Consider the following 27,061-nt stretch of genomic DNA (forward strand, 5'->3'; position numbering starts at 1 on the left):
TGTTCAAAATGGAATTCCTAGTTTCCTGTCAAGTCTGCTTCACACACAGCCTTCCCTATCTAAATTAACAGCAACTCCATATCTCCTATTGCTTAGGCTAGAAATTAGTCTCTTGACTTTTCTTTCTCTCATATCCCTCATCTATTCCTTCAAAGAAATCCTGCTGATTTACCTTCAAAACGTATCCATTATCTGACCATTTCCCACCACCTCCAATGCTGCCACCATGTCAGAGCAAACATGACTGCTTGGTTTACTACAATACTTTCCAACAGGTCTTTCTGCTTCTACCCACGCCCTCCCCATATTCCAGTATCAACATAGCAGGTAGTTTCTAAATGAAGTCAGATCATGTGATGCCTCTGCTGTGATTCACTTCACTGAGTGATTCACTTCACTCACAGTAAAGGCAGAAATCTTTATAATGGCCTACAAAGCCCTATATGAGCTGCTCCCTGACCCCCACCTCTCTGATCTCATCCCCTCCTACTCTTCCCCTCACTCTGCCTGGCTATACTCGTCTCTGTGCCACATGCTCCTGGCAGAGGGCCTTTGCTCCAGCTGTTCCCTCTCTCTGGAAAGCTCTTCCTCATAGATCCATTTGGCCAACTCTTACCTCCTTCAAGTCTTCTCAAATCTTTCTCAGCGAGGCCTACCCTGACCAGCCCTCCCCACCCCCCCAATCTCACTCTTTTTCTTTTCTCCACCACGCACATCATCTTATAACATACTTTATAATTTACTTGTGTATTGTTTTTTTTTTTATAATTTTTATTTATTTTTTCCCCCAAAGCCCCAGTAGATAGTTGTATGTCATAGCTGCACATCCTTCTAGCTGCTGTACGTGGGACGCGGCCTCAGCATGGCCGGAGAAGCGGTGCGTCAGTGTGCACGCAGGATCTGAACCCGGGCTGCCAGCAGCAGAGCACGTGCACTTAACCGCTAAGCCACGAGGCCGGCCCTGTGTATTGTTTATTGTCCATCTCCCTCCACTAGACTGCAAGCTCCATGAAGGCAGCAATCTTTATTCACTGTTGCAACCTAAGAACCTTAAACAGTGCCGAGCATTTAGTGGGCAAAGAAGTTATTGAAAAAATGATTTTAACAGGAGACACTTTTTTTAGTTACATATTTATTTTAGTATATTAGAAAGTAATATAATAAACATGTCAAACCGGTAAATTCAGTAGTGACAGGCTCTTTTATGACTTTTAAAGAAAATATCTCATAAATAATAGTATTTCAGAAGTAATCTGAAGGTGATATACAAATTGAGAAACTCTGCCCTCTATACAGCAGAGACAGGCAAATTCAAATCCTCTGCCATACTAGAGGGCCCTCACAGCTTAAGGATTGCATCCTAGAATTTTCAAACCTGGCTGTGTATAAAAATCATCTAGGGGGGCCGGTCCCATGGCTTAGCGGTTGAGTGCACGCACTCCGCTACTGGCGGCCCGGGTTCGGATCCCGGGCGCACACCGACGCACCATTTCTCCGGCCATGCTGAGGCTGCGTCCCACATACAGCAACTAGAAGGATGTGCAACTATGACATACAACTATCTCCGGGGCTTTGGGGAGAAAAGGGAAAAAATGGAGGAGGATTGGCAATAGACGTTAGCTCAGGGCCGGTCTTCCTCAGCAAAAAGAGGAAGATTGGCATGGATGTTAGCTCAGGGCTGATTTTCCTCACACACACAAAAATCATCTAGGAAGCTTGTTAAAAAATAGATTCCTATATTTCACTCTAAGATCTCTGGGGTTAGGGCCTGGAATCTATATTTTAAATAAATGTCTCATGTGATTCACCTGTAACCAGTCCAGCACTGGGCAAGGATGAGGACTTAGGGACTGCTGCATGACCCTGAGGGCTCTTCTGGCTCAGAAGTTCTGCCTCTGGGATTGAAACCAGACTGACTACATTGTAGAGCAGGGTTTTTCAAACTGCAGATTTAATAGGTTAGAATCAGCACTAGGAAAACAAACAGAACAGACCATAAAATGAGAATGCATTGCCTGTAGTAAGGATATTGTTTCATAAAACATTTTTCAGAGGTGAGTATATGTATGTAATAAGTGGTGATATAAAATTTCTTTTTTTATCAGGCCGTGGACAAAAAACTTTGAAAGCTGTCGAGAGAACAACGAATCTCAACTTTCAGTCTTGTAAGAGGGCGAATTTCTGAGCCCCACAAAGTTCAAGTCTCTGAGTGGCATTCAGGAATCTGCATTTTTAAAGAATGTGGTGACCCTAGACCACACTTAGACTACTGTGTTCTGTGAACTCAAACTTGTCCCTAGGACCCAACTCATCCAGTGCTTTCCAACACTGGGGTGGGGAGGAGAAGGGATGGAACTCCCTCAAGAGGAGCAAATCCCCACTGCCCATTTTTTTAGCGGGAGTAAGGGATGATTTGGAGAAGCATAATTAATATCATTGTATTGTTATACTGGAGAGGAACCATATTTTGTTATTTATAACACTAAAGTGGGCACTGGATTGTTTTCCACCTGCAACGTAGGAGGAGGAAGAGGGATATGCACTTTTTGTCCACTTAGCAGCAGGGCTTGTGTGTGTGGTTCAATGCCATGCTTCATGTAAGTAAGCACTCAAGTATTTGTTGAATGAATGACAAGATAGGCAAATGCCGAACTGAGAGAACAGGAAGCTGTACCTGGGCCCTCTCTCAGTTGCTGTCACTCCCAAAGCCCAGTTCTTCTTAGATTTTAGGGACTCCCTGAAAGAAGAGAAGCCTGGCAAACAACCCCCTGAATCCAAGCTTACTCAATACCTTTACAGGGAATAACCCCCATCCTCATCTTTTCTTTCCCAGGAAAGAGTAGCACTCAAGCCACAGAATAAAACCCCTTACATTGAAGCCTACCACAGACCACACAGAATATATACTCAACACACAGTATTTACATCCTGACAGCATCTCCTACTATGTGCCAAGTGATTTACATATACCACCTTTAATTCTTGAAAATAACCCTGCAAGGTAGGTGCTGACCAATTTTACATAAGACCTGAGACCCAGAGAGGCTGGCTGAGTTGCCTAAGGTCTCACCCAGGTAGTAAGTGGCAGTGTTGCTGTCTGTGCCCAATCTGAGCAACAAGCTGGTCTCGAAGGTCAGACACTGGGAATATACAATGAGCCTCGTGACTGAGATTACAGAGTCCACTACAAAACACATATCTCCCATTCTGAGGAACTTTCTTCCTTTAATTATAACTCAGGGGCTACCTGGGTGTTTGTCCCTACAGATAGACTCAATTGTTTTTTTTGAGCAAGATCGGCCCTGAGCTAACATCTGCCAATCCTCCTCTTCGCTGAGGAAGACTGGCCCTGGGCTAACATCCATGCCCATTTTCCTCCACTTTATATGGGACGCCGCCACAGCATGGCTTGCCAAGCGGTGCATCAGTGTGCGTCCGGGATGCGAACCGGCGAACCCCGGGCCACTGCAGCAGAGCACGCACACTTAACCACTTGTGCCACCGGGCCGGCCCCTAGACTCAATTGTTGATAAGACCAACTCCATTTCTGATTGCCAGCCCTCCTTGGGGACTTGGAGAATATCGAATAGAATGACAAACAGCATTTTTTGTCGTTATTGTTGCTGAGAAATATTGGCTCTGAGCTAACAACTGTTGCCGATCTTCATCTTTTTGCTGAGGAAGAGTAGCCCTTAGCTAACATCTGTTGCCAATCTTCCTCTATTTTGTATGTGGGTCACCGCCCCAGCATGGCCGCGAGTGGTGTAGGTCTGCACCCAGGAACTGAACCCAGGCTGCCAAAGTGGAGCATGCCGAACTTAATAACCACTAGGCCACTGGGGCTGGCCCTAAACAGCATTTTGTATGTTGGTCAACTTAATTTCAGGGAAAATCTGATGGAAGTATACTTCAAGGGGCAGATGTGTGGTTTAGCCTTATTATTTAAGAGCTACACACCTATACAAAAGGATAGCAGATCTGGAGGTTCTGGAGTCTGACCACCTTGGTTTGAAGACTGGTTCCACCACCACTTGTGACTTTGGGCAGTTCATTTCCTTCTCTATGCTGCAATCTGTGTCCTTGTCATTGTAACACCTCATAAAGTCATGAAAACTAAATAGGATAATATATGCATGTCAGGAAAGAATACCAACCAACATCCAGGAAAGCATACCCCTCCCCCTGGAGTTTCCCTGGATGACTACTCTGAGAGTAACAACCATTGCACAACTATTTCCTAAAATTAGAGTTGGAAGAGGAGCCAGATGGCAGCTAGTGGGAGTCCTCATAGAAAACAAGCCTACAGTATCAGCCGGGGCCCTGCAAGGGATTTGAGATGTTTAAATTCCAAATTCTGTGCTCTTATCCACTATGACATACTGTGTAATGTTTGAGCAGAACCAATCTTTAAAAGCAAAAAACAGAAATACACTATAGGAAAACACTTCCAGAGGCAGTCACCATGGTATTAAAAGGGTTAAAAGTCTTGTTATCAAGAATACATTCAGCTGGGTAACTGAGGGAGTCTAGAACATCATTTCTGCTTGAACTGTTGCATGCCTTTGCCTTTCAAGCTACTTTTAGTCTCCAGGTAACTACTGACATATTTATCACATAGCAAATTAAATCAATAGTGATAAATATAATTATATAACATTCTAAAATCAAGTTACATAAGTCCTCAACTGGTACAATCACAACTCAACATTCTTCAGATTTGTGAAAAAAAACCATCTGCATTTGATTCCTAACCTTTCTTGCACCTGTACCTTGAACAGAGTCAACTTCAGTCCTCCTGGTACCCCCAGGTGCCTTAAGCTGGATTCCCCTCTGACAACCACAACTGTGGTTTCCATAACAAGCTGCTCTGAAAGTGGTTCTGTACCCCCAGGCACCAGCTAGGTCCCCAGTGGCTGGCAGCTTAAACTATTTGTGGGTGGTTCTGGGCCCTGACCTCCCCACTCACCTAGAAGACCCGGCTGGGCCTTAACCCTTGAGGACTCAGGCTCCTCCGGCAGCCTACTCATTGTGGTCTTTACCCACCAGCTGGCACATGTGTGGAGTTTAACAGTGGGACTACTGGATGGCTAAGCTGCAGGAAAGGGCAAAAGCACCAAATTCAGAAGATAAAGGGCTATACACAAAATCCAATAGGCTAGTCTGCTCTAGAGGGCCAGAGAGGCTGCAATTTACCTCGTTACTTGCCTATGGTCACGATGCTAACAGGAGAAACAAAGTGGAAATTAGAACCTAGATGACCTTCTTTCAGCTTAGCGTTCTTTCAACTACACACCATGTAACAGCTTCAAGATACTATGCAAGTACCTTACAGACACTCACTGGACACAGGGTCAAGACAACAGGACAAAAAAAAGCCTCTACTGGGGCAGTTCTATGGAACTGACATTCCTGACATTTAGTGCTGGCTGCACAGATAAGGCAATATGTCCTATACATCCAAAAGATGGCATATTATGAAGCCACTATAATGACATGAGAATACTTAAGAGGGGAAAAAAAGCACAAAATAAAATTCTAGCTACAGTTTCCTTTTAATGTTAAAAAAAAAAAAAAAAAGGCCTAGAAGGTAACATTAACCATGTTTGCTAGTGTTTTGCTAGTGTTCCCAGTGAGGGAGAGAACCTACTGTCCTCAGCCCTATGATTATCATGCATAATTTTTTATTAAAGTTGTTTGGCATAAAGACAGTCCTCGTGGCCTGATACTTTCTACCTAACAGCTCAAAATGGTAACATATGCATGCACACACATAATTTTTAAAGGTTTTGATCACATCTTTAAAAAGAACTCTAGACTACCTTTTTTGTGAGGAAGATCAGCCCTGAGCTAACATCTGCCAATCCTCCTCTTTTTTGCTGAGGAAGATTGGCCCTGAGCTAACATCCGTGCCCATCTTCCTCTACTTTATATGGGACGCCGCCACAGCACGGCTTGACAAGCAGTACTTTGGTGCGCCCCGGGATCCCAACCCGCGAACCCCGGGCCGCCGCAGCGGAGTGCACACACTTAACTGCTTGCGCCACCAGGCCAGCCCCTAGACTACTCTTACCTACATGTTGCTCTCTCCCCTTTGGCCAGCCTATGTGGATGAAAATGCCAGCACTCTGGTACAGTAACTTGATTTCTTTGTTTCTGCTCCAACTCCCCTTTCTCAAGTCTGTCTTGCCACAGCAGCTAGAGCCACCAATGGCAGGCTCTGTGATCTGGCCCCTCACTAGCCTGATCTACTACTCCCCTCCACTCTTACTCTAGATACAGTCTCTATGCTATTCCTCAACTGAACAGACTGGGACCTCCTCAAGTTTGCACAGCTGGCTTGCCCCCATCATCCATCCATCTGCTTAAGTATCAGTGACAATCCTGCACCTATCCCCACAGCACTTCATGTACTTGTGTTGGTCATCCTGAATAGCAGAAGTCTGACATACCTGGCCTCCAGGCACTAATGCAAACAGCAGCCCTACTTCCTGTGATATTCAAAAGCTCACCCCTGTACATGTTCAAATACCCCAGAATGGGGATAGGTATTATTGCACCAGCATGAGAACTCTGCCTTTGAGGGTAACTGCAGGACTAGAGGATTCATTCAGCAAAGCAGCATCCAGTATGTATGGGCCCGGTACAGGATACATACAGAGGCCCACTAGGGACACTAGCTTATTCTGAGGACACTCACAATGCGACATGGGGATGGAGGGCCACCTACCATTGATCCAAGTTTTCATGTGCAGCAGCTCAAGAAATCAGGGGAAAAAACCACACAGCAAGAACTTCACAGAACTAAATTTATTAAACAAATCTCCTTGGACATTATGTCCTCCCTCCCTTTGTTTCAGCATGAGGATGTGGGTAGTGCTTCTACACTTCAGTGTGCATACCTATCACCTGCAGATATTGTTAAAAGGCAGATTCTAATTCAGTAGGTCTGAGGTGAGGCTCAAGTGTTAAGAAACCCCCAGGTGATCCTAATCCAGTCACTAGCAAGCTCAACAAGCTCTAATGCTTTAGACTCCAGCGTGACATCTGTTCGGAGGCCAAGCTTCTAACCACCCTGACAGTGGCTGCTCTAAACTGGTTAAGGCAAGTATCCCCACTTGGTCCAGTCCCCAAGATGTTTCATGATTCACCTAAAATATACTGCTAGAGCTGGGACTAAAATCCAGTTAGACCTCTGAACTCCCAAGAGCCCTCTTTCCACTGGGCCAAGAGGCCAAGCAGTTTAATTTTTTTTTTTTTGATACGGGAAGTCAAGTCAACTGAGTACACAATACAGCAGGACCAAATGAAGGGTAGGCAGGTTTATATTGTTAAAATTAAATAGTAACGCAAACATAAAATACATACAGCTACAAGGCAAATGGCTAACAGGAAAGTGCACAAGGTCAGTAGTAGCATTGGAGGGACTCTCACTTTCTACATTTCATACTTCTGAAATGATTTAGATGAAACTAGCATACGCTCTCCATCTCCTCTGTAAAACAGACTGACTTCCAAGCAGCCAGCACCCAGCACTAGTTAGCTAGATAGTCACCAAGAGTTAGTTTGTTCTCAAAGATGTTTATTCTAGTGGCAGCTGTTACTGTAATTATAGAAGTAAAAACAAGTAAAGTTCCCTCCTATAAAAATGAAGCTGAATCACAAGAATCAGTTTCCTTCACAAGTGTTCATTCCATTTACAAGTGGTGGCCCTGGCCCTACAGTAAAAGATTGACAAGTGAACGCACATTGATATTTTAAGAGAAATAAAAAGTACAAGGTAACACATTTCATGATTCTCCCCTTTAAGCATCTGGATGTGATCTTATCGGATAAGACTTTATTATCAGGAAGACAAAATAAGTCATATTTTCATAAAAAATTAAGCACACCAAATAATCTTTGGGTTTTAAAATACCCACAAGGCAGCTAACAAATCAGAGAACCATTTAACAGCAATGAAAAGTGGCCTGGCTCAAGAACAATTTAACTCATTAGTCACAAGTGAGGAAATTACTGAACTGAATTAACAGGTGCTCAAAATTTAAACTCAAGATTGAAAACTGTGAACCACTGGCCAAGTACTGCGTCTAACAGTCAGAGAAATGGTGCCTTCTGAATGTCCCTGCTTCAGTGACCTGGAAAAACACAGGCAAGAAAATTCTGCTTTCACACCACAGGGGAAGCAAACTGGTTATAGTAACATTTCTCGTATACCAAAACACAAAATGAGCCCCTTCTGAGCTCCATGTGCCTGGTACAAGTCTAAGCATTCCACAGGCTATTACACCATTTAACCCACCAGGACGTACTACTATTATTATTGCCTCCATGGTACAGTGAAGAAACTGAGGCAGAGAGATTAATTTGCTTAACGTAACAGCTAATAAAAGGGAGGTCAGGGAATTGAATCCAGGCAATTTGCCTCAAGGACCACCCTCCACCTATGCTGCCTCTCAACAACCCTATAGAGTCTCCTCATTTTAAAGGAAAAGCAAGCCTAAATAGTTAAAACAAATTTAACCCCGAGCATCACACCAAAGCCTGTGAACCCTTCACCAGACATCAGTGCTGGTAAAATCTCTAGTGAAGAAGAGAATCAGCGAATAGAGGAGAGCCTCCCGGCACACAGGAGCACGGCACCCCACCTTTAATTAAGGCTCTAAACTCAAACCCCAGCCCCAAGCGTCCCCTCCCCTCTAAGATCAGTTTCCAGGGGACTACTGCACCACAGCCCAACAACAAGGGTGTGGTGGGCACAGGCAATGCTGCGAAGCTCAGGCTTGGATTTGCCGCAAACACTGGCATCCAATCAGAGGATGACAGGGTTGTTACCAGCTATTCCCATCGAAGCTTTAAGTGGCTTGAGGTCCAAGGACTTGAATATGGCCAGGCTCCTTTCACAGAATACACAACAGTAATGTACATTTCACTGAAAACTTTTTATTGGCCTTTTGGATAGAAACGGGAATTTATTTGCCAGGAAGGATGATCCCATCATACTGAAAGAGAAGAGATTTTATTTTTTTCAGAACAGGAGGCAACAGCAAAGATTGCAGCAATGGCTAACGCTTGAAAATTCAAATCTGCAACATGAACTTCGGCTCTGAATCCCATATCCCTTCTGGACTAAACAGGAAACCGGCCAGTTTTAATAACTACTACGCTGTGCTTAACTGCACTATACCCCGAGAAAAAAGGGGCTCCTATTAAAGCTATATTCCTCCCCTCCCAGCCACCTGCATTCATGGGGGTGGGGAGAAGGCCTGGTTCTGGGCGTTCTTTTAAACCACCAACCCTGAAGCCCCCATTTGCCAAGGTGCCCAAATATTCTATCTTTAGAGCTGCTACATTTTGCATCCCCAAAGCCCAACACCATTCACCAACACCACATTCCACCACTCCACCTGATAAATCAGCTTTACCTTCTGTTGGAACCAGCGCATGGCCTCCTCTTTGCTGATTCTGTGTTTGGCCCCAATGCAGCCTGTCCTGCGCTTCTTGTCTGCGATGCTGAAACCTGGCCTACCCAGCACCTGTCCCAGGAATAACCAACAGTCACCTAGCCAGCTCAGAGTCAAGAGCAGATGGACAAGACTCACACATTGGAGACTGATCTTCAAGAGTCACCTGTGGCCCAACGAATTCTGGAGCAAGAGACTCATGATCTCAGTGTCTCATGGAACAGTTACCAGCATCCTGGACAACACACCACCATACTATACGTTTGCTTTGGAGGCTGGAACCTGCAACACCTCCCCCCTTCCTAACTTCCAATGGTAGCTAAGGATTCTCCACCACTGCTCTCCCATCTCCAAAGCACTTTTATTTTTAAAAGTAACATTAAAAAACATCTTACTACAACATGTGCACTACAGAAAACTTCAAATTCTGAGAAGCACAAAGAAATTGTTACATTTCCCTCATTCTGCTTCAGGTCAAAAGTGCTTCTTAAAGATTTGCTGTTCCCAAACTCCCTGTGAGCACCCAGTTCTCATTACTGTTTGACTATTCAAATCTAATGAGAGTGCAGCCATCATTCAGGTTCCATACTAGTCAAGACTTCTGATTTTTGTTATTTAGTTTTATGGTTGCACCAAAACATTGCAGGAACACAAATGGTTATTTCTACATTGAAATTCCCATCCTGAGCAACAGCTGCACCACCAAACCAGCTTCTATATCCTCTGGATGGAAAGCCACCCAATCCCCAAGGTCTAAGGGAAGGAGCTGGGAAATGGCAGCCTCAGTGCAGCCAAACCACATGCCAAATGCAGCACCATACACTCTCAAATTTTCAATTCAGTGGCTGGATGGAATAGTTTCCTTCATCTACCTTTAACCTTATCAGTGCTTCCTAGAGCTTACACTGTAAGCTTCACAAAAGCAAGATCTTATCTACCTAGTTCAGTGCTGGATCCCTCCCTACACCTGCCACAAATAAGGCACATCTTCCCAAGGGGGAGAAGACAAAAGCAGACAACACTCAAAGCTTCAGTCCAACATTTGAACATCAAGATAGCACATATGAAATAAAGGCGATTCCACTGTCCTCACAGACCAGGAGTGGAAAAGACTGAATATTCATACCACGTAGAAGTCCAGGCCGTAGATACCAATGCTCGGGTCATATTTGATCCCCAGATCGATGTGTTCTTGAATTCCAAAACCAAAGTTTCCAGTATCTGAGAAGTTATTTTTTCTTAACTCATACTCTCGCACCTGAGGAGAAACATGCAGCCATCACACTCCTTGTCAACTCAAATTCCCCCCAAATAATTAGCTTAGCCTGCAACACTCAGCACCCAGAAATCTAATTCGACTCAACTGGGCCAGGAACAAAATCTGATTTCCCCAGTACACCAATCACATCCCAACTATGGATTTTATAGAACTCTCCCAACTTTCAAAGGGCAGGGAAAAACCCAGAGAAAGGATCAAATACAGGTTAACCCTGCCGAGTGCAGGAAAAGCCCTTCAGAACTTTAGAAAAAAAAAATCAGACCACCAAAGACAGTACATTGTGTAACTACTGCCACTATAATTATCTACATGTGTTAAGCTGGCACTCCAGTATCACCCCACGATGGGATCAGCCTCACCTTTAGACCTTTCTCCAAGATTTCCTCTGCCTTGGCCCCACGGACTGTGCAGTGGACGGCAATCTTTTCATTTCTCCTGATGCCAAAGGATCTGACGGTGTATCTGGCTGCAGGCAGGGGGTAACAAGGAGTCAGGTGTTGTCACACTCCCACTGCACTCACCTCTTCCCCACAACATCATCCCCACAACTCCAAAGAGACATTAAGTATCAATCTACTCTAAATGGTGCTGTTCTAACCAGTGTCACCTACATCTGTTATACTGGTCTCATCTGTTTAACAGAGGAAAGTGATTTTCCAACCTCCAAGTCATTCAGCCATCCTCAAGCAATTAAGAGCTCCAAGTCACAATGTCTAAGTCTCAGGAACAGCAAGTTCACAACCAGAATAGGTCCCCAGAAAAAAAGATAACTGTGTTCTAAAGAAAACAAAACATTGGTAACAGCTAATATTTGCTAAAACCTTACTGTACCGTTATCCCCATTTTACAGATGAGATTGTGCGAGATTCACTTGCCCAAGATCACAGTTGATAATAACTGGCAGGATCTGAACCCAAGAAACTTGTCATATTCCACTATCCTAAAACAATGAAACTTTTTTTTTTGTGTGTGAAGAAGATCACAAACTGAACTAACATCTGCCAATCCTCTTTTTGCTGAGGAAGACGGGCGCTGGGCTAACATCCGTACCCATCTTCCTCCACTTTATATGAAACGCCACCACAGCATGGCCCGACAAGCAGTGCGTCGGTGCGCGCCTGGGATCCGAACCCTGCGCCGCCGCAGCGGAGCGCGCGCACTTTACCGCTACACCACCGGGCCGGCCTCAATGAAACTTGAAAAATAAAAAAGTAACAAAACAATAACAACGCCTACATTGTGCTTGATATGTAGCAGGTATTTCATATACACTAACTCATTCCGTTCTCCACAATCTTATAAAGCAAGCATCATCTTTCCTTTTGTGCAAGTAAGCAGCTTAAGTCCACAGAGGCCAAAGTCACAGACGAGCAAGTGGTGGAGCCAGTATTTGAACCCAGTTAGTCCAGGTACACAGCCCTGCTCCTAACGGAGCCTGTGTAAGCCTAACTGCTTATCAGACCTAACACCATGCACTGCACTCCCACCATTTCCACTCCGCCTCATCCCCGGTACCTGGAAAATCTTTACTTGGGCTAGTAAAATCTGGTATTCCAACGCCACACCCAATCTTGAAAAGATACTTCTGGGGTAGCTCAGGAAGGGAATGCTTTTAAGGGGTGCCGACTTTGACACTTTCAAAAGGGACACTCAACAGGCTTGACAGCGAAGCAGTTCAGAAACACCCAGGCGGGCAGAGCGGCCAGTCCCCCCGCGCCGGCCCCCACTCACCCTTGGAGAACACCGGGGTCTGGCCGGTGAGCTGCTCCAGCACCTTGGCTGCCCGCGTCAGTCTGTCCCCACTCTCCCCCACGCAGATGTTGAGGCAGAGCTTGCGGATGCGAAGCTCCCGCATGGGGTTCTCCTTCTCACCTTGATCCTGCTGCAACAGGGAAGCGCAGGAGTCAACACCCTCAACCCCGCCACCGCCAGCCCAGCATTTTCCTACACGGCCTACTGGTGTCTGCCCATCCCGAATCGCAACAAAGGCCGAGGGGTTAAGAACAAGGTACCACCGCGTCTGTCTGCGAGGCATCAAGACGACAGCTCGGGATCTTGTTTCTCCTCCCCCACTGAAGAATGGGGGAGCAGAAACAGGACAGCCACCTGGACACTGAGGACGAACCCCAAGGGACTCAACGTGCAGGGTGACAGGAGCGCGCCTCGTAAAAGGCCGACGGGGGAGGGGGGCAGAAACAGCACGTAACTGCTCAGCAAGCACGTGGTGCGACGTCGCCCACCCCGTTCCAGGGCAGCTTGGCGGCGCCCTCCCGAAGCGGAGGAACCGGCTGAGAGTCCCGAGCACCGCGCGCGTCTGCAGCCCCCGGGAACGGAAACAGGTCCGGGCCCCGTGTCCCACACCCCTCCGTGCGCTCCACTCGCCCTCGCTGCAGCCTACGGGCCGCGCTTCTGAGCCCGGCGGGCGGCGGCCCCGAGCCCGCTCCTAGGAGGGCGGGAGAAAGGGCGACAGGGTCCAGGTCCGCGCCCTCAGGCCACATGGCTCTGCCAGGTTCGGCACGGCCAGCACTGCGGAGTCCGTTCTCCTCGGGCCACAGGCTCCGCAGCCCCCGCGGGCTCGGCGGGCCGTGGATGGAGATGGATGAAGGGAAGCAAACCCCAGCATCAGCTACTTACCGCCATGGTGGGAAACAGGAAGAGAAAGTGAAGCTTCCGGCCCAGGGCCTCATGGGCCAGGAGGCGGGCTTTTATCCCAAGCTCACCAGAGAGATGAGGGAGAGGAAGAGAGGCGCGTCTGGAGCAGCGCGGCGCCGGCGCCCCCGCGTGGATACTGCTAGCAACTGCAGGCGACGCAGGCTGAAGACTGGGACCGGGGTTTTCCAAAAATAATGTTTAAAGCTCCCTGAACTGGCATTTCCTCGAGCTTCCAGTGCCCATTGACGCCCTTCCCTCCCACAGTCTCAGGACTTGGTGGTTCTTGCGTGATGAAACAGGCGGAACTACATTAACTCAATTATGCAAACTATAAAGCAAAATAATTTATTCTGTAACAATGTAAACAAATGGAACTTATACAGTTAGAACTGAGTGGTGGTTTAAGAATCCCGAGCTATGAAGATAGGCAGATGTGGTCCTGTCTTGGCTAGCTCATAGCTATGTGACCTGGGGCAGATTACTAATTAAACCTCTTTCAGCCACAGTTTTCTTCATCTTTAAATTAGGTACTCATATCACATGAGATTGTTGTGAAAATTAAATGACGTAATCGTGTAGAGCACATAATAAGCCCACAATAAGTGGTTACTCTTGTTAATATAAATGCACTCTATCCAAGCAACACCCCTCCCCACAAAATGTTACATATGGTATGTCATCAAGAGATGGTTATCCTGCAGGCACAAAGGTGGCTGGCAGATTAGTCTCTGACAGACAAGGACTCCAGTCTCAGACAACAATAGGGCTCTCTGGTTTGCACTAAATCCTCAGCAGCAGGACCCAAGGGAGTGCCAGGATCCGCATCCCAGGTAGAAGCCGGCCTTGAGTCAGCCAGTTTCTTTCACAGGAACAAATGGGAAAAGGAGAACATACAGGGCCTTGGTGGAAAAGGAGCCAAGCCGCTTCCCTCTGCTGCTGTAATCCCCTTCTCTTATCATCATAGGGGAGGCAGAAGCCCCCAGGCCCTCCCTGTAGGGACAAAAGGGCACTTCTGGGAAGCTAGGCTGATGGAGGAGGGCGAAGACAAAAGACCCCTCTTTTGAGCCTCCTCCATAGAGCACCACCAGCTAGCCTAGAGCTGGGCCCCCAGCCAGACCTCTGGGAAGGCCAGACCCAACAGAGGAGCTGCTTCAAAACTTGTGCTAAAGAGATAAGACAATTGAATGCAACACATGATCCTGGATTTTCTTTTGCTGTCAAGTATGTTATTGGGACAGGTCTGTAGACTTCAGAAATGTACCCATGTTAATTTAATGCCCTCATTCTGATTACTTGACCTTGGGTATATAAGAATGCCCTTGGGTTTAAAAAATACACATTCAGTATTGGGGGTAAAGGGGCATTATGTCTGCAGCTTACTCTCAAATGGTTCAGAAAAAAAAATGTATATTTAGAGTGAAAAGGATAAAGCAAATGTGGTAAATTTAAGATTTGGGGAATCTGGGTGAAGGATACATGGGACTTCTTGCAACTTATCTGTAACTCTGAAATTGTCAAAGTGCAGAAAATAACCTGAGGGAAACACGTACCTACAAAGATATAACACAGAGCTCATTCTCCAAACTCAGTCTCATTCCTTTCCCTTCCCTAACTTTTCTCCGACAGAACTTCCTCAGGATAGCTCTCTCTTGGTTCCGGCGCCCACACCATGTCAACTGGAGTAGCTCATTAATAGCTAGTTTATCATGTCCAGCAGGCACTACTGGTTCACTTAATCTTCAACATCCCTGTGGAGGCAGATACTGTCACTGTTTTCCCGTTTTACATTTGAGCAGACAAGGCTACACAGAAGTTTAGTGACTTTTATAGACACTATTTAAATCAGGCAGTCTGAGACCAGAGCCCAGTCCTGTTCTAGGAGCTGATGAACAAGGTCCAGGCCAAAGGTTTCCCCTCTACACCTCTTCCTCCCTGTGACCCCAGCTCTCTGCTGCTTGCACCAGTCAGGCCCCCAGAAGGCAGGCAGAGGGGCAGAAGCAGACCCAGCACCCCACCTGTGTCCTCCTGGCTCAAGACACCAAGGTCAGCAGAAGCAGAGGCAAAAAGACGTGCTGTGCTTTATTCCCAGACCTCAAACTCATCCACAAAAGGAAACCTGCGTGAGCAGGGGCACATTTACGACAGTTCAGGCAAGAGAAGAGCAAGTCCAAGGCTTCTCCTTGACCCGCTCTTTCCCAGGTGTGGCTCCGTGTGGGCTGCCTGTGGCCTGCAGGGCCCAGAAGGAGCTGTCACCACTCACTTCCTGGCCGCCTTCACGGCTGACTTGGTGACTCTGCCACCAGACGCTGCTTTTTTCTCCACAGCCTTGATGACCCCGACAGCCACCGTCTGCCTCATGTCACGCACAGCGAAGCGACCTAGGACACAGAATGCAGAGAAACAAGTGGGGAACACTGCCAGGGCATAGCTATGGGACACCTGCACAGGAAGTCAAGTGAGCCGTGTAAGTGATACTTTGAGATCTACTTATAGGCTCATTAATTCTCCCAACAACTCTCAGTAAATCTCATTATTGTTCTCTCTTTTACAGATAAGAAAACTGAGACACAGAAGTTGAAGGTCACCTGGCTTTAATGGTTGAAAACCCAGAAGTCTCACACCAGTGCTTATATTCTCAGCCACTTCACTGTCCTGCTTGCATAAATAAAGGTCACAGGGGAGCTTTGCTTCGGTGCACCCACCACCCTACTGTACTAATGCCCCCAGCCGCCAGGCAACCAGCACCTTCTCTGTGCCCATTACAGCCCAGGGGATGGATCTCATTTACATTCAACCGTGAATCTGGCAGTTGCTTCTGGGGGTTCTTGAATGCTCCCCTAACTTCAAACTGTGGAGGGAAAGGCTTTGGCACCTGGCTTCAAGCCTCAGGATTTTTGGAAGAGATAGGAGGAACTAACCCAGCATTGCAAGATTCATGTAGCAGCCTCTTTGGCCCACCTCTAAAATTAGCCTTTTGAAATTTACCCCCTTCCCCATTAACTGGGAGACCCTGAGGGCAGGGACTTGTTTATTTGTAAATATCTAACATCTAGCCCTTCATATAAGTGCCTACTCCCTACATATTTGAGTTCAGAACGGTCTAGGTTAATGGTTGAAGCCCAGCCATGCATAGCTTACTTGGGGAATCTAAGAAACAGACCCCTACATTGCAGCCTTGACCAGGTAAGTCTATCAGGGCCTGAGCCTCTGGGTTTAATGGTCTCCATGAATGGTTCTGGTAATCCACCAGGTTTGAAAGCTACTCAATAGAGAGAAGGAAGGAAAAAGAAAGTCCCTACTAATCTCTGCTCTATTCCCCTCCTCTCCGTCAGTGCTTCTCACACTGATGTGCATCCCAGTTACCTGGGGTCTTGTTAAAATGCAGATCTGAGTTCAGCAGGTCTGGATGGAGCCTGAGATTCTGCATTCCTAACCCACTCCCAGGCGATGTCTGGTCCACGAACCACACTTTGAGTAGCAAGGCTCTAAAGTGGCCCCTGCCTTGCTGTGTGTCACTAGGCAAGCTGCTTTCCCTTTTTGTGCCCTGATAACTTGGCGCTCAGATCCTTCTGACCAGGTTCCGCTACCTGGCTCAGGTGTGACACATTGGCCAACTGGCTCCCTGGAGCCAGGAGGAGGAAGGGGCAGCCCTGGCAGCCAGGTGCTGTTGGGCCTTACCAAGCGGTGGGAACTCGGAGAAGCTCTCCACGCACATGGGCTTGCCCGGGATCATCTGGACGATAGCTGAGTCCCCAGACTTCAGGGCTTTGGGGTTGTCTTCCAGCTTCTTGCCCGAGCGCCGGTCGATCTTCTCTCTCAGCTCTGCAAACTTGCAGGCGATGTGGGCTGTGTGGCAGTCCAGGACTGGCGAGTAGCCAGCTGCAATGCTGCCGGGATGGTTGAGAATGATCACCTGGAATGCAGGGTAGGACGGGGAGGGCATTGGCCAACCGTCCTTCAAAGGAGGTGGCCCTAACCAGCTAAGCGGTCAGGTGCCTTGGACACGCTGTAAATTATAGTGAACGTGTGAACATGTATAGGGTAGACCAAGTTCCATGCAAAGCAAATCTCATGCATCCCAATTTAATTTTCACAGCAGGGATCCTGAGTAACTTACCTGAAATTTCATAGGAAGAGGCCGAGCTGAGCATGAGTAATACTAAAACCTACACACATAGATGTCATTACATGTACTGCTTCTCCCCGCCATTTAGAAAAATGGATTATAATAATAGCAGCTACCTAACTTGTTAAGCAGCCCCAGGATAGCTGTCTTATACGTCACCTCATTTAATGCTCCCAAGATCACTGCCAGGTAGCACCAGCCTCCACATGCATCTAAGAATGTGTCAGACACTGCATTAAGAAAGGGCTTCATATTCTAACTCTGGGCCAAGAAAACACCTGAGAGCTCCAAACATACAGATTGCCAGTTTCCACAGAGACCTATTGAATCAGAACTACTGGAGAGAGGCCTAGGAATCTGCATTTTTGAAACAGTTCCCTGGTGATTCTAATCCACCCGGTTTGAGAACTGCTCTACTTGAAGGCCTCAAGACTGTATTCTGGAAATTAATAGGTTCAGCAAAATGCACTGTCTCGTTCAAGGACAAGCAGCAAATAAACTGTAGAGTCAGGACTCTAACCCAGATTGTCTGACTCTACCCACACTGCCATCAAGTGCCCAGCACAGAGTACGTGCTCAGTGACCACTTCCTGAATGACCCAGTGACCCATCCTGCTCGCAGGACAGTATGGCCACCTCACGAGGTCACTCCTAAGTGGGCCTTCTCACCTGCGAGATGAAGCTCCCCGCCTCTAAGGGCGGGTCATTCTTGCTGTCCCCTGCCACGTTGCCCCGCCTGATGTCCTTCACGGACACGTTCTTCACGTTGAAGCCCACGTTATCACCAGGCAGGGCCTCGGCCAGGGCCTCGTGGTGCATCTCCACAGACTTGACCTCCGTGGTGATGTTGCAGGGGGCAAAGGTCACCACCATACCCGGTTTGAGGAAGCCAGTTTCCACCCGGCCCACAGGCACAGTGCCAATACCTGGAGGGACAGAGCAACCGGGCCATCAGCAGCCAGACCCCAGTGGACCCCCAACCCGAGTACCCTACATGGCATGTTCTCACCCCCAATCTTGTACACATCCTGCAGGGGCAGCCGCAGGGGCTTGTCCATAGGGCGGGCAGGGGGCACGATGGAGTCCAGTGCTTCCAGCAGCGTCATGCCTGCCATGGTCCCTTCCTTCCTGGTGATCTTCCAGCCTTTGAACCAGGGCATCTAGAAAAACCACCAAGGGTGCAGCTCATGCAGCCCCAAAAGCACCTGTCCCAGGTACTGGCCCTTACTTAACATGGGACCTCAAGCAATTTCTTTATGCATCGTCAGCCTCGGCTTCCTCATCTGTGCCACGGCAATATCACTGCCCACCTTGCAGACCAGTGTAAAGACACAACAGACCACAGGCAGTCCACCAAGCGCAAGGCTTGACACGTACCATGCGCCCACTCAATGGTGGCAATGACTAAATCTCACAGGCCTCTGAGTTGAGCCAACGTATTTCAGGAAGCAGAGATTCCTAGAATCTGGATAGCCCTTAGATCTCATTCCATCTGCATTACACAGGTGGGGGAAACTGAGGTCCAGAGAAGAGAAAGTGCTTGTTAACATACAGCAAAGCTAAGTAAGCACTGGAGGAGTAAGAATGAAAACAAGACTCAAATACTCCAACACTCACACCTTCTGAAGACTAAGATGTTCCCCAACAGAGGCACCCTGAAGAATGTGCTGCAGGGTCTAAAGACCAAGGGAGCAGAATTGCACGTGAGGGCAGCATTATTGAGTATAAGACCTTCTAGGAGGATGACTTTCAGTATGACAGTACATTGTATACATGCCTTTTAAGCAGACTTTATATTTACTCCTCTAAAAACCCTGGCCAGAGTTCATCAGAGACATCATCTTGCCCTCAAAGATGTATCAGTTAACTGGAAATCCAGGACAGACAAGGTACAGAAAGAACCGAGGTGGTTGATGTTAAGGTCGGCCAGAACACCAAGCAGCAGAGCTGGTCAGCACTTGGGCCTTAGGTCAGGCAGACTCTTGGAATTCTGATGAAGTTCCTCTTTTCCAGCCATGAGTTCTTGAATAAACCTCTAGGCTTTGAAACCTGTCTCCCATCAGTGTCAAAGGAAACGCCAGCCCCTACCTCAGCACTACAGCTGACGGTTAAAGGCAGGACCTGGGAGAGGTGCCCCGGCCCTGGGGTCACACACAGCAAGCTCTCGGTGAACGGTCACTCTCAGTCCTTGGTGAGACTCTCAGGACGGGGAGGAGGCAGCAACTGCCATGGGTGCAACAGTTGGGAAGGGAGATCAGGGAAGGCTTTGGTGGATGGGGAAGAAGGTTCCAGAAACGGAAGCCTTCTTCCATTGAAGAGAAGCAGAGCTAGGCAGTATAGAAGCCACACAGAACACCTCAAGGACTCAAAAATTGGTGGCTGAAGGAAGAAAGCTACCAATTCTATTAATATTCAACTATTATAGAGGGTGGGAGAGAGGGGAAGATAGGAGGCTTCGAGAAAATTTAATAAGCGATTTTATATAAATTCAAACTTATAAGAAAAAAAAGAGTATTCCTTCTTTTCACAGAGAGGATAATTGAGGGTCAGAAGTAGGTTGGCCAAGGCCCAATGACTGGCAAATGGCCAAACCAGAAGTTGATAATGAGGTCAACTCCCCAGACACCAGCCTCCTCAGTTTGATGAACTTGGCAACTCACAGACCCACACAACAAGCCTATGTAGTTGGCATCATCCCCATCTTAAAGATGGAGAAACTGAGGTCTTGGATGTCAGAGGTATTATTTGAGAGCTGAGTCTAAAGCCCAAGTCTATTATCTAGTCCACTGGCTGCATGCTTTGTTCTTTTAGCATCTAGAACATAGCAGGTGCCTAATAAATGCTCAAAAGGACACGAGAATGAAACCCCCTTATCTCACCAGCTGAAACGTTTAATAATACTCAGGGTATAGGGAAACAGGCATCGAAAGCTTCAGATTTCTGCTCTAATGTCATTTAAGAAGAGCCCCCCTTGACCACCCAATATGAAGTAACTCTCTCATACCATGTCCCTTCACCTTTTAGATTTTTCTCAGCACTTATCATCCACTATATTATCCCCCCTCCCAACAAGACAGTAGGTGCCATGAGCAGAGTTGCGTCTCATTCACTGCTGTACCCTCAGCACCAAGGACAGTGCCCAGTGTGCTAATGTTCAAATACCATCCAAATGAACACATTGCCAATGGCACTTCTAATCTTTCTCAAGGACAGTTAGGCAGTACATGTCAGAAGACTCCAAAATAATGCCTACCCTTTGTTTCATTAAGAACTTATTCTAATTAAGCTATCGAGGACACATGCAAAGACTTATTTACCAAGATGCTTATGGCAGCTTTTAATAAAATTAAAAACAACATTCTTAGAACCTGGTGACCTTAACTGCACTGTGTCCCAATTTTCTTATTTCACATGGGAATAAACGCCTTCTTCATGGGGTTGTGTATATGTAAAGTGCTTAGTCTGGTGTTTGGCACATAGTAATTTCTCCAGTCATTAATTACCATTTTCATTTAATAATGGACATGGCTAAACAAACTACTGTACCTCTGTGAGAGGTGATACAAAACACCCATTAACTATTTAACACGTTTGAACAGCAAGAAAAATTTTAAAAATAAAGTGCTGTAGAACATTATGTATAGTTTGAGTCCAGCTGTGAACATCTAGAAAGAACTAGAAAACTAGGTTATCTACAAGCCATGGGATTGCAGTTTATGCTTCATATCTACATGAAATGCTCATTGTAAAAGTGTTAGACATTACTTTTATAATCAGAAAAAGACAGATATGTACATGTGGATGAAAAGGTTAAGAATCCTCAAGTCAGTTATAGACAAGGTAGGCTTTAGTGATGTAACAAATGATAGCAGTTAGCACTTGAGCACCAACTGTATGCATAAACAGATGCCCTTGTGGAGTCTCTCTCAGATAATTCTCACAACCCCATGAAGTGAGTCCTAAGGCCCAGAGTGTTAACACCTCACTAATCTCTCTACTGTGGGCAAGGGATGGAGCTGGGGCTTGAACACAGGTCTGATGCTAGAGCTGGACTTCCTTGGTAGGGAGACACTCATCTAGGAATTTTAAACCCTTCTAGATTCTCGAATCCATGAGCACAGTGACTATATCATAGACACACTCATATTGCCCCCACACTGCCTAACCCGTCTTGAGAAGTAGGATAGCTTAGATGCTGTGAGCATGGGCTAGAATTCTAGACTCTGCCAGCACTGCAGAACTTTCCGCAATGATGGAAATATTCTATAACTGCACTGTCCAATATGGTAGCCCATATGGTTGTTGGACACTTGAAATGTAGCTAATACAATTAAGGAACTGAGTTTTTTTTTTTTTTTTTTTTAAAGATTTTATTTATTTTATTTTTTTCCCCCCAAAGCCCCAGTAGATAGTTGTATGTCATAGCTGCACATCCTTCTAGTTGCTGTATGTGGGACTCGGCCTCAGGATGGACGGAGAAGTGGTGCCTCGATGCGCACCCGGGATCCGAACCCGGGCCACCAGCATCGCAGCACGCGCACTTAACCACCAAGCCACAGGGCCGGCCCAAGGAACTGAGTTTGATTTAATTTTAATAATTTAAATAGCCACATGTAACTAGTGGCTACCACATTGGACAGTGCAGCTCTATGCTTACTCGTCGTGTAGTTTTGAGTTACCTCTGTTTGTTCATCTGTAAAACGGGGATCAAATCATGTGTCCCATGGGGATGGAGATCATTCACAGTGACTGACCTATAAGCACACTCTAAATCCTGGGTATTATATTCTAGGAGAAGCTCAAAGATCTGAGTTGGAAAGTCTCATGTAATTGGCCCTGCCCCACTAGCCCTTACCTTGGTGCTGGGTTCTATCATATTGTCTCCATGCCAGCCTGATATGGGCACGAAGGCGACAGCCTCAGAGTTGTAACCGATCTTCTTGATATAGGCCTTCACCTCCTTGCTGATCTCCTCAAAGCGCGCATTGCTGTAAGGAGGCTCTGTGATGTCCATCTTGTTGACTGCCACAATGAGCTGCTTCACGCCCAGCGTATAGGCCAGCAGGACATGCTCACGAGTCTGCCCATTCTTGGAGATGCCCGTCTCAAACTCGCCTACACCACTTGCCACAATCAGCACAGCGCAGTCTGCCTGGCCCGAGGGACAGAGAGAGGAAGGCCCAGCTCAGACCTGGCCTGGGACACCCACTGCCCACCCCCAGAGCAGGGCCGAGGCAAACCTCGTGATACCTGCGAGGTGCCTGTGATCATGTTCTTGATGAAGTCACGGTGACCCGGGGCATCGATGATGGTGATGTAGTATTTCTTGGTCTCAAACTTCCACAGGGAGATGTCAATGGTGATGCCACGCTCCCGCTCTGCCTTCAGCTTGTCCAGCACCCAGGCGTACTTGAAGGAGCCTTTGCCCATCTGGGCCAGGAGTGGGAGGGAAACCCAGGGTCACCCCTACCTCCAAAGCCACCCATCGACCAAGAAGAAAGTTCCCAAGTAAGTTGAGAGTCAGAGCGCATGGTGGCAGTGTATGGAGATGCCTTTGAATTTTTAAATAATAGAATGTGTTACTTGCATAATCAAGTTTTTCTTTTAGAGCAGGTTTTAGAGTCAGAGTGACCCAGGGCCATATGATAAAGTGACTAGCCTGGCACAGGGACAGGGGCCTGGCACACTACCAGCAAGCCCTCAAGTTAGTAATAGCAAACACGTAAGCGCATGTTGACCATGGACCCGGTGCTGTTTTATGCACTTAACACGGATTAATTCTCACAACCACTCAGTGAAGTTTTAGCATTTCCATTTTACAGATGAAGTAACAGAGACATTAACTGATCAGCCCTAGATCACACAGCTCATAAGCAGCACAGCCGGGATCTGAACCCAAGGCATCAGACTCTCAAGTTCAAGCTTTTAACCACAAGTCCATGTTAAATGGTAGCCATGACTCATAAGTACTGGGACCCTGACTCAGTTCAACTTTCTTCAGCACTGGTAAAGTCTGTAGCATATGGAGCTTACCACAATGGTCTAGGCTCCACACTACCACTTGCGAGCTGAGAGATCCTGGGCATCTGTTCATTTCAGCTCTAACTAGAGTACTGTGCTACGCCCTAGGGGCAGAGTGGAGCAGAGGAAAGACCAGAGACCAGGTGGCCTCAAGAAAACTGATTAGGTCATTAAGAGAGAGGACATAAACCAAGTATCCTGACTTTTGCTGCTATAGGAAGCCCATCAGTTTAGCATACACATTAGATAAGCAGTTCTCAAAGAGTGGTCCAGGGTCCCCTCGTGGTGTTTTCTAGAGGCTGCATGATGTGAAATCACAACAGATTGAATGTAGAAGTAGATATGAGAATCCAGCTGTCTGCTATTAAGCCAGACATTAAAGATACCTACAAAAATGTAAGACAATGCCACTCTGGGATTTTTTGTTTTGGAAAGTAGTTACTTTTCAAACACAAAAAAATGTGATACTTATGTTAATATGTAAGGGGTTTATTACCGTTATTTTTAAATAAATTAAATATTTTTAAAACTCATTTTTAATTTTGAATATAGTAAATATAGACAGATCTAGTTTACATAAACAAAAATTCATTTGGGTCCCTTTAAGAGTGTAAAGAGTTCCCCAAAGAGTTTGAGAACCACAACATCGGATCATTCGTTTTTCCATAACCTTCTTGGCTATGCTTCTACCACATTGGCTATGAACCAATCCATCTTTTCTCAGGGTTCTAAAGCTTTCCTTAACAGCCCCGGCCACATAAGTGCCCCCGCAACAATTCTGACTGCACCATGGAAAGCCAAGATTAGGAAAATGGGAACTATGTAGCCAAGGGCACTCATTTATGACCTGTTGCTGTCTTTTTTCGATCCTCTCTATTTATGCTTTTGCAGCAGCTGGTTCTACAGACCACTCGCATCTTGCTGAGATGCTTCTTCACCTCACTCCATTTCCAGCCCCCTCCCTGGCTCTCCCTTTCCATTCTCCCGCATGGGTTCCTCTTTCCCCACCCATCCCGCGCTCTTCCCTCACCGTTTCCCACAGCATGTCCCTGCTCATCCCATAGCCTAGGCTCCAACCTGGACTTCCATCCTGAGCTCCAGACTTCAGTATTCAGCTGCCCCCTAGACATCAGCACAGAAGGCCCCAAGGACGCCTCAAATGTCACACATCTAGAGTAGACTTGTTAGGGGCCGGCCTGGTGGCATAGTGGTTGGGTTCGCACGCTCCACTTCCGTGGCTGGGGGTTCACAGGTCAGATCCCGGGCGCAGACCTGCGCGCAGCTTATCAAGCCATGCTGTGGCGGCGTCCCACATATGAAAAGTAGAGGAAGATGGGCACGGATGTTAGCCCAGGGCCAATCTTCCTTAGCAAAAAAAGGACGATTGGCAACAGATGTTAGCTCAGGGCTGATCTTCCTCACCAAAAAAAAAAAAAGAGTAGACTTGTTGGGACCTCAGATCAGTTCCGCCTCTGGTATTCACTGGCCATCCAATTTCCCAAGCCAGAAATTTGGGAGTCACCCTCAACTCCTCTTCCCCTCTTCCCCCCTTGCCTACAGCTACCCCCTAAGTTCTGTGGACTCCCCACCTCCATGTCCCTGGACTCCATCCATTACTCTCTATGCCCACTGCTGCTGCCTGAGCCCAGGCCCCATCCTTGCTCACCTGGTAGCTGCGACGACCTCCTAACTGGCTTTCCAGCCCCCCGCATTGGGCCCTTTAGTCTGTTCTCCCTATGCTGCAGCCAGCAGGCTCTTCCTAAAAGACTTGTCTGATCCCTTCACTCCCATGCTTGCAATCTGTTAGTGGCTGCAGGGACCGTGGCCAGGCTCCTTAAGCAGGGCTTTCAAGGCCTATGTCCCTGTCTCATCAAACAACCACTCTCCATCTCAGGGGCTCTGCATCTGCTGTTCTGGTCTCCTCGTGGCTCACGGACACCCTCCCCATTTCCTCAAGGCTCAGAGGTCCCTTCCTCTGGGAAATCTTCAGGGCCTCCCAGGCCATGCTCATTATCCCTGCCATGGCTCCCACAGCACCCACACCGTTACTGAGCTTGTTGTGTGACACGCGGGTGTGTGACCAAGAGCTCCTGGGGGGCCAAGGCTTGTTATGTTCACCATTGTATCCTGAGGAGCTACCCCAAGATCCATGGTAGATGCATGGCCAATAAATCCTTTTCCTCCTTTTAAATGGGGATGTTGGCAGCTTTACCTCCTGAGATACGGCGTGGCACCTGTGTCACACTAGAATCTAAACCTTGGCTCCACCCTCAGGCAAGCTATTTAACCCTCTGAGCCTCATTTGCCTCACCTGGAAAAGGGCAGCCACACCACCTGCCTCGCGCGATGGAAAGGGAAAGCACCCACCAGCCCAACAGGTGCTCAGCGGGACTGGGCTGTCCCCTCCCTCACCATGAGGCATCCCTCCCAGGGAAACCAAGGCTGGAAAGGAGGGGATGCTCAGGCAGAGCAGCCTCACCTCGGAGGCCTCCTTCTCAAACCTGTCGATGGTCCTCTTGTCGATGCCCCCGCATTTGTAGATGAGATGCCCAGTCGTGGTGGACTTGCCCGAGTCCACGTGGCCGATGACCACGATGTTGATGTGGGTCTTCTCTTTGCCCATGCTGGGGGCTGCTCGGAGACAGGAGGGCAGGAATGCTTGGGGTGAAAACTGACCACCCGTGCCCCCAGCTCACCTTCCTTGGGACTAGGCCAGTTCAGCCAGCAGAGGGTGAGATGGGAGAGGAAAACAGTTGGCCGGCAAGGCAGGCGAAGGAGGCCTCCACAACACCTCTCACCTGGGGAGGATGCTCTGGTCTCTCCCCAAGCTCCACGGAGGATGTGCCTACCTCCAGAGCTCCTCCCCTCACGCCTCCTCGCACCTAGGGCCGATCACCCGGCCCCACCCCCTTTTACGGCCCACATCCCAGGCCCACCCCTTGCATCCCCACGGTCCCATTGGCTCCTGCTGGCTGTGGGAAAGCCCAGCAGCCCAACTTGCAGGGGCTGGGCTCTCGTGTTCCAGGTGGGGAGGGGGAGGAGGCCGCTGCCCAACAAAAGGAGGCGCCTCTGGCCTTTGAGATGCTGATTGATACCCTCTCCCCACCACCCCCAGTGCCAGACTGGGCACTACGAGGTGGCCCAAGGGTCAAAGGCAGGCCTAGGGGTGGGAGGTGAAAGGAGGGACCTGGGGCCGGGAGGAGGTCCTGGACTCGCTGTCCTGGGCATTCAGGGTGTGCGTAGGAAAGGGTGGGGGCAGAAGGAGGGAGGGGGTGGGGGCTCTAGCTTTTTACATATCTGCTTCCTGGGTGGTCCTGGGCATCACCAACCACTGGATTCATCCCCTCCAGCAGCCAGCACAGAGCCTGATCGGTAGCAAACCTTGAGCTTGTTGAGTGAATGCGGAATGACCGCTTACCACATCCCAGGCCCTGGCCCCTGTATGCACCATCACCTTTATGCTACTCCTAACTCTGTCTGAAAAATTAGGAAACTGAGGCTCAGGAACAGGACCACATTGAT

At 47.7% G+C, this 27,061-nt stretch overlaps 2 protein-coding genes across 2 annotated transcripts; both read right to left on the reverse strand.

The window, feature by feature from the left end:
- Positions 1 to 8,920: 8,920 nt before the first annotated feature.
- On the reverse strand, positions 8,921 to 13,395 carry RPL11 (ribosomal protein L11). The gene is made up of 6 exons (XM_087446573.1): positions 13,375 to 13,395; positions 12,472 to 12,622; positions 11,100 to 11,206; positions 10,588 to 10,719; positions 9,423 to 9,533; positions 8,921 to 8,999 (listed from the first exon to the last, which is right to left on the reverse strand). Exons 1-6 carry the CDS (start codon positions 13,378 to 13,380, stop codon positions 8,970 to 8,972), a joined length of 537 nt encoding a protein of 178 aa, XP_087302699.1. The 5' UTR covers positions 13,381 to 13,395; the 3' UTR covers positions 8,921 to 8,969.
- A 2,051-nt stretch (positions 13,396 to 15,446) lies between these two features.
- Positions 15,447 to 26,365, reverse strand: LOC101404011 (elongation factor 1-alpha, somatic form-like). Its single transcript, XM_004425717.3, has 7 exons — positions 26,019 to 26,365; positions 22,769 to 22,948; positions 22,374 to 22,670; positions 18,528 to 18,678; positions 18,188 to 18,444; positions 17,071 to 17,305; positions 15,447 to 15,770 (listed from the first exon to the last, which is right to left on the reverse strand). The coding sequence occupies exons 1-7, from the start codon at positions 26,160 to 26,162 to the stop codon at positions 15,649 to 15,651; spliced, it is 1,386 nt and encodes a 461-aa protein (XP_004425774.1). The 5' UTR covers positions 26,163 to 26,365; the 3' UTR covers positions 15,447 to 15,648.
- Positions 26,366 to 27,061: the final 696 nt, after the last annotated feature.

Source organism: Ceratotherium simum, chromosome 22, assembly GCF_057802395.1.
Source record: "Ceratotherium simum simum isolate JZ-2026a chromosome 22, ASM5780239v1, whole genome shotgun sequence".
In the NCBI taxonomy this organism is placed as follows: domain Eukaryota; kingdom Metazoa; phylum Chordata; class Mammalia; order Perissodactyla; family Rhinocerotidae; genus Ceratotherium; species Ceratotherium simum.

Coding starts and splice junctions, on each gene's coding strand:
- RPL11 (XM_087446573.1), bottom strand. Junction 11,207..12,471: donor GACCCCGGTGTTCTCCAAGG/GTGAGTGGGGGC, acceptor CCCTGCCTGCAG/CCAGATACACCGTCAGATCC. Junction 9,534..10,587: donor ACGGCCTGGACTTCTACGTG/GTATGAATATTC, acceptor TTCCTGGGACAG/GTGCTGGGTAGGCCAGGTTT.
- LOC101404011 (XM_004425717.3), bottom strand. CDS start 26,162: ATGGGCAAAGAGAAGACCCACATCAACATCGTGGTCATCGGCCACGTG. Junction 22,671..22,768: donor TGATCACAGGCACCTCGCAG/GTATCACGAGGT, acceptor CCCTCGGGCCAG/GCAGACTGCGCTGTGCTGAT. Junction 18,445..18,527: donor GGATGTGTACAAGATTGGGG/GTGAGAACATGC, acceptor CTGTCCCTCCAG/GTATTGGCACTGTGCCTGTG.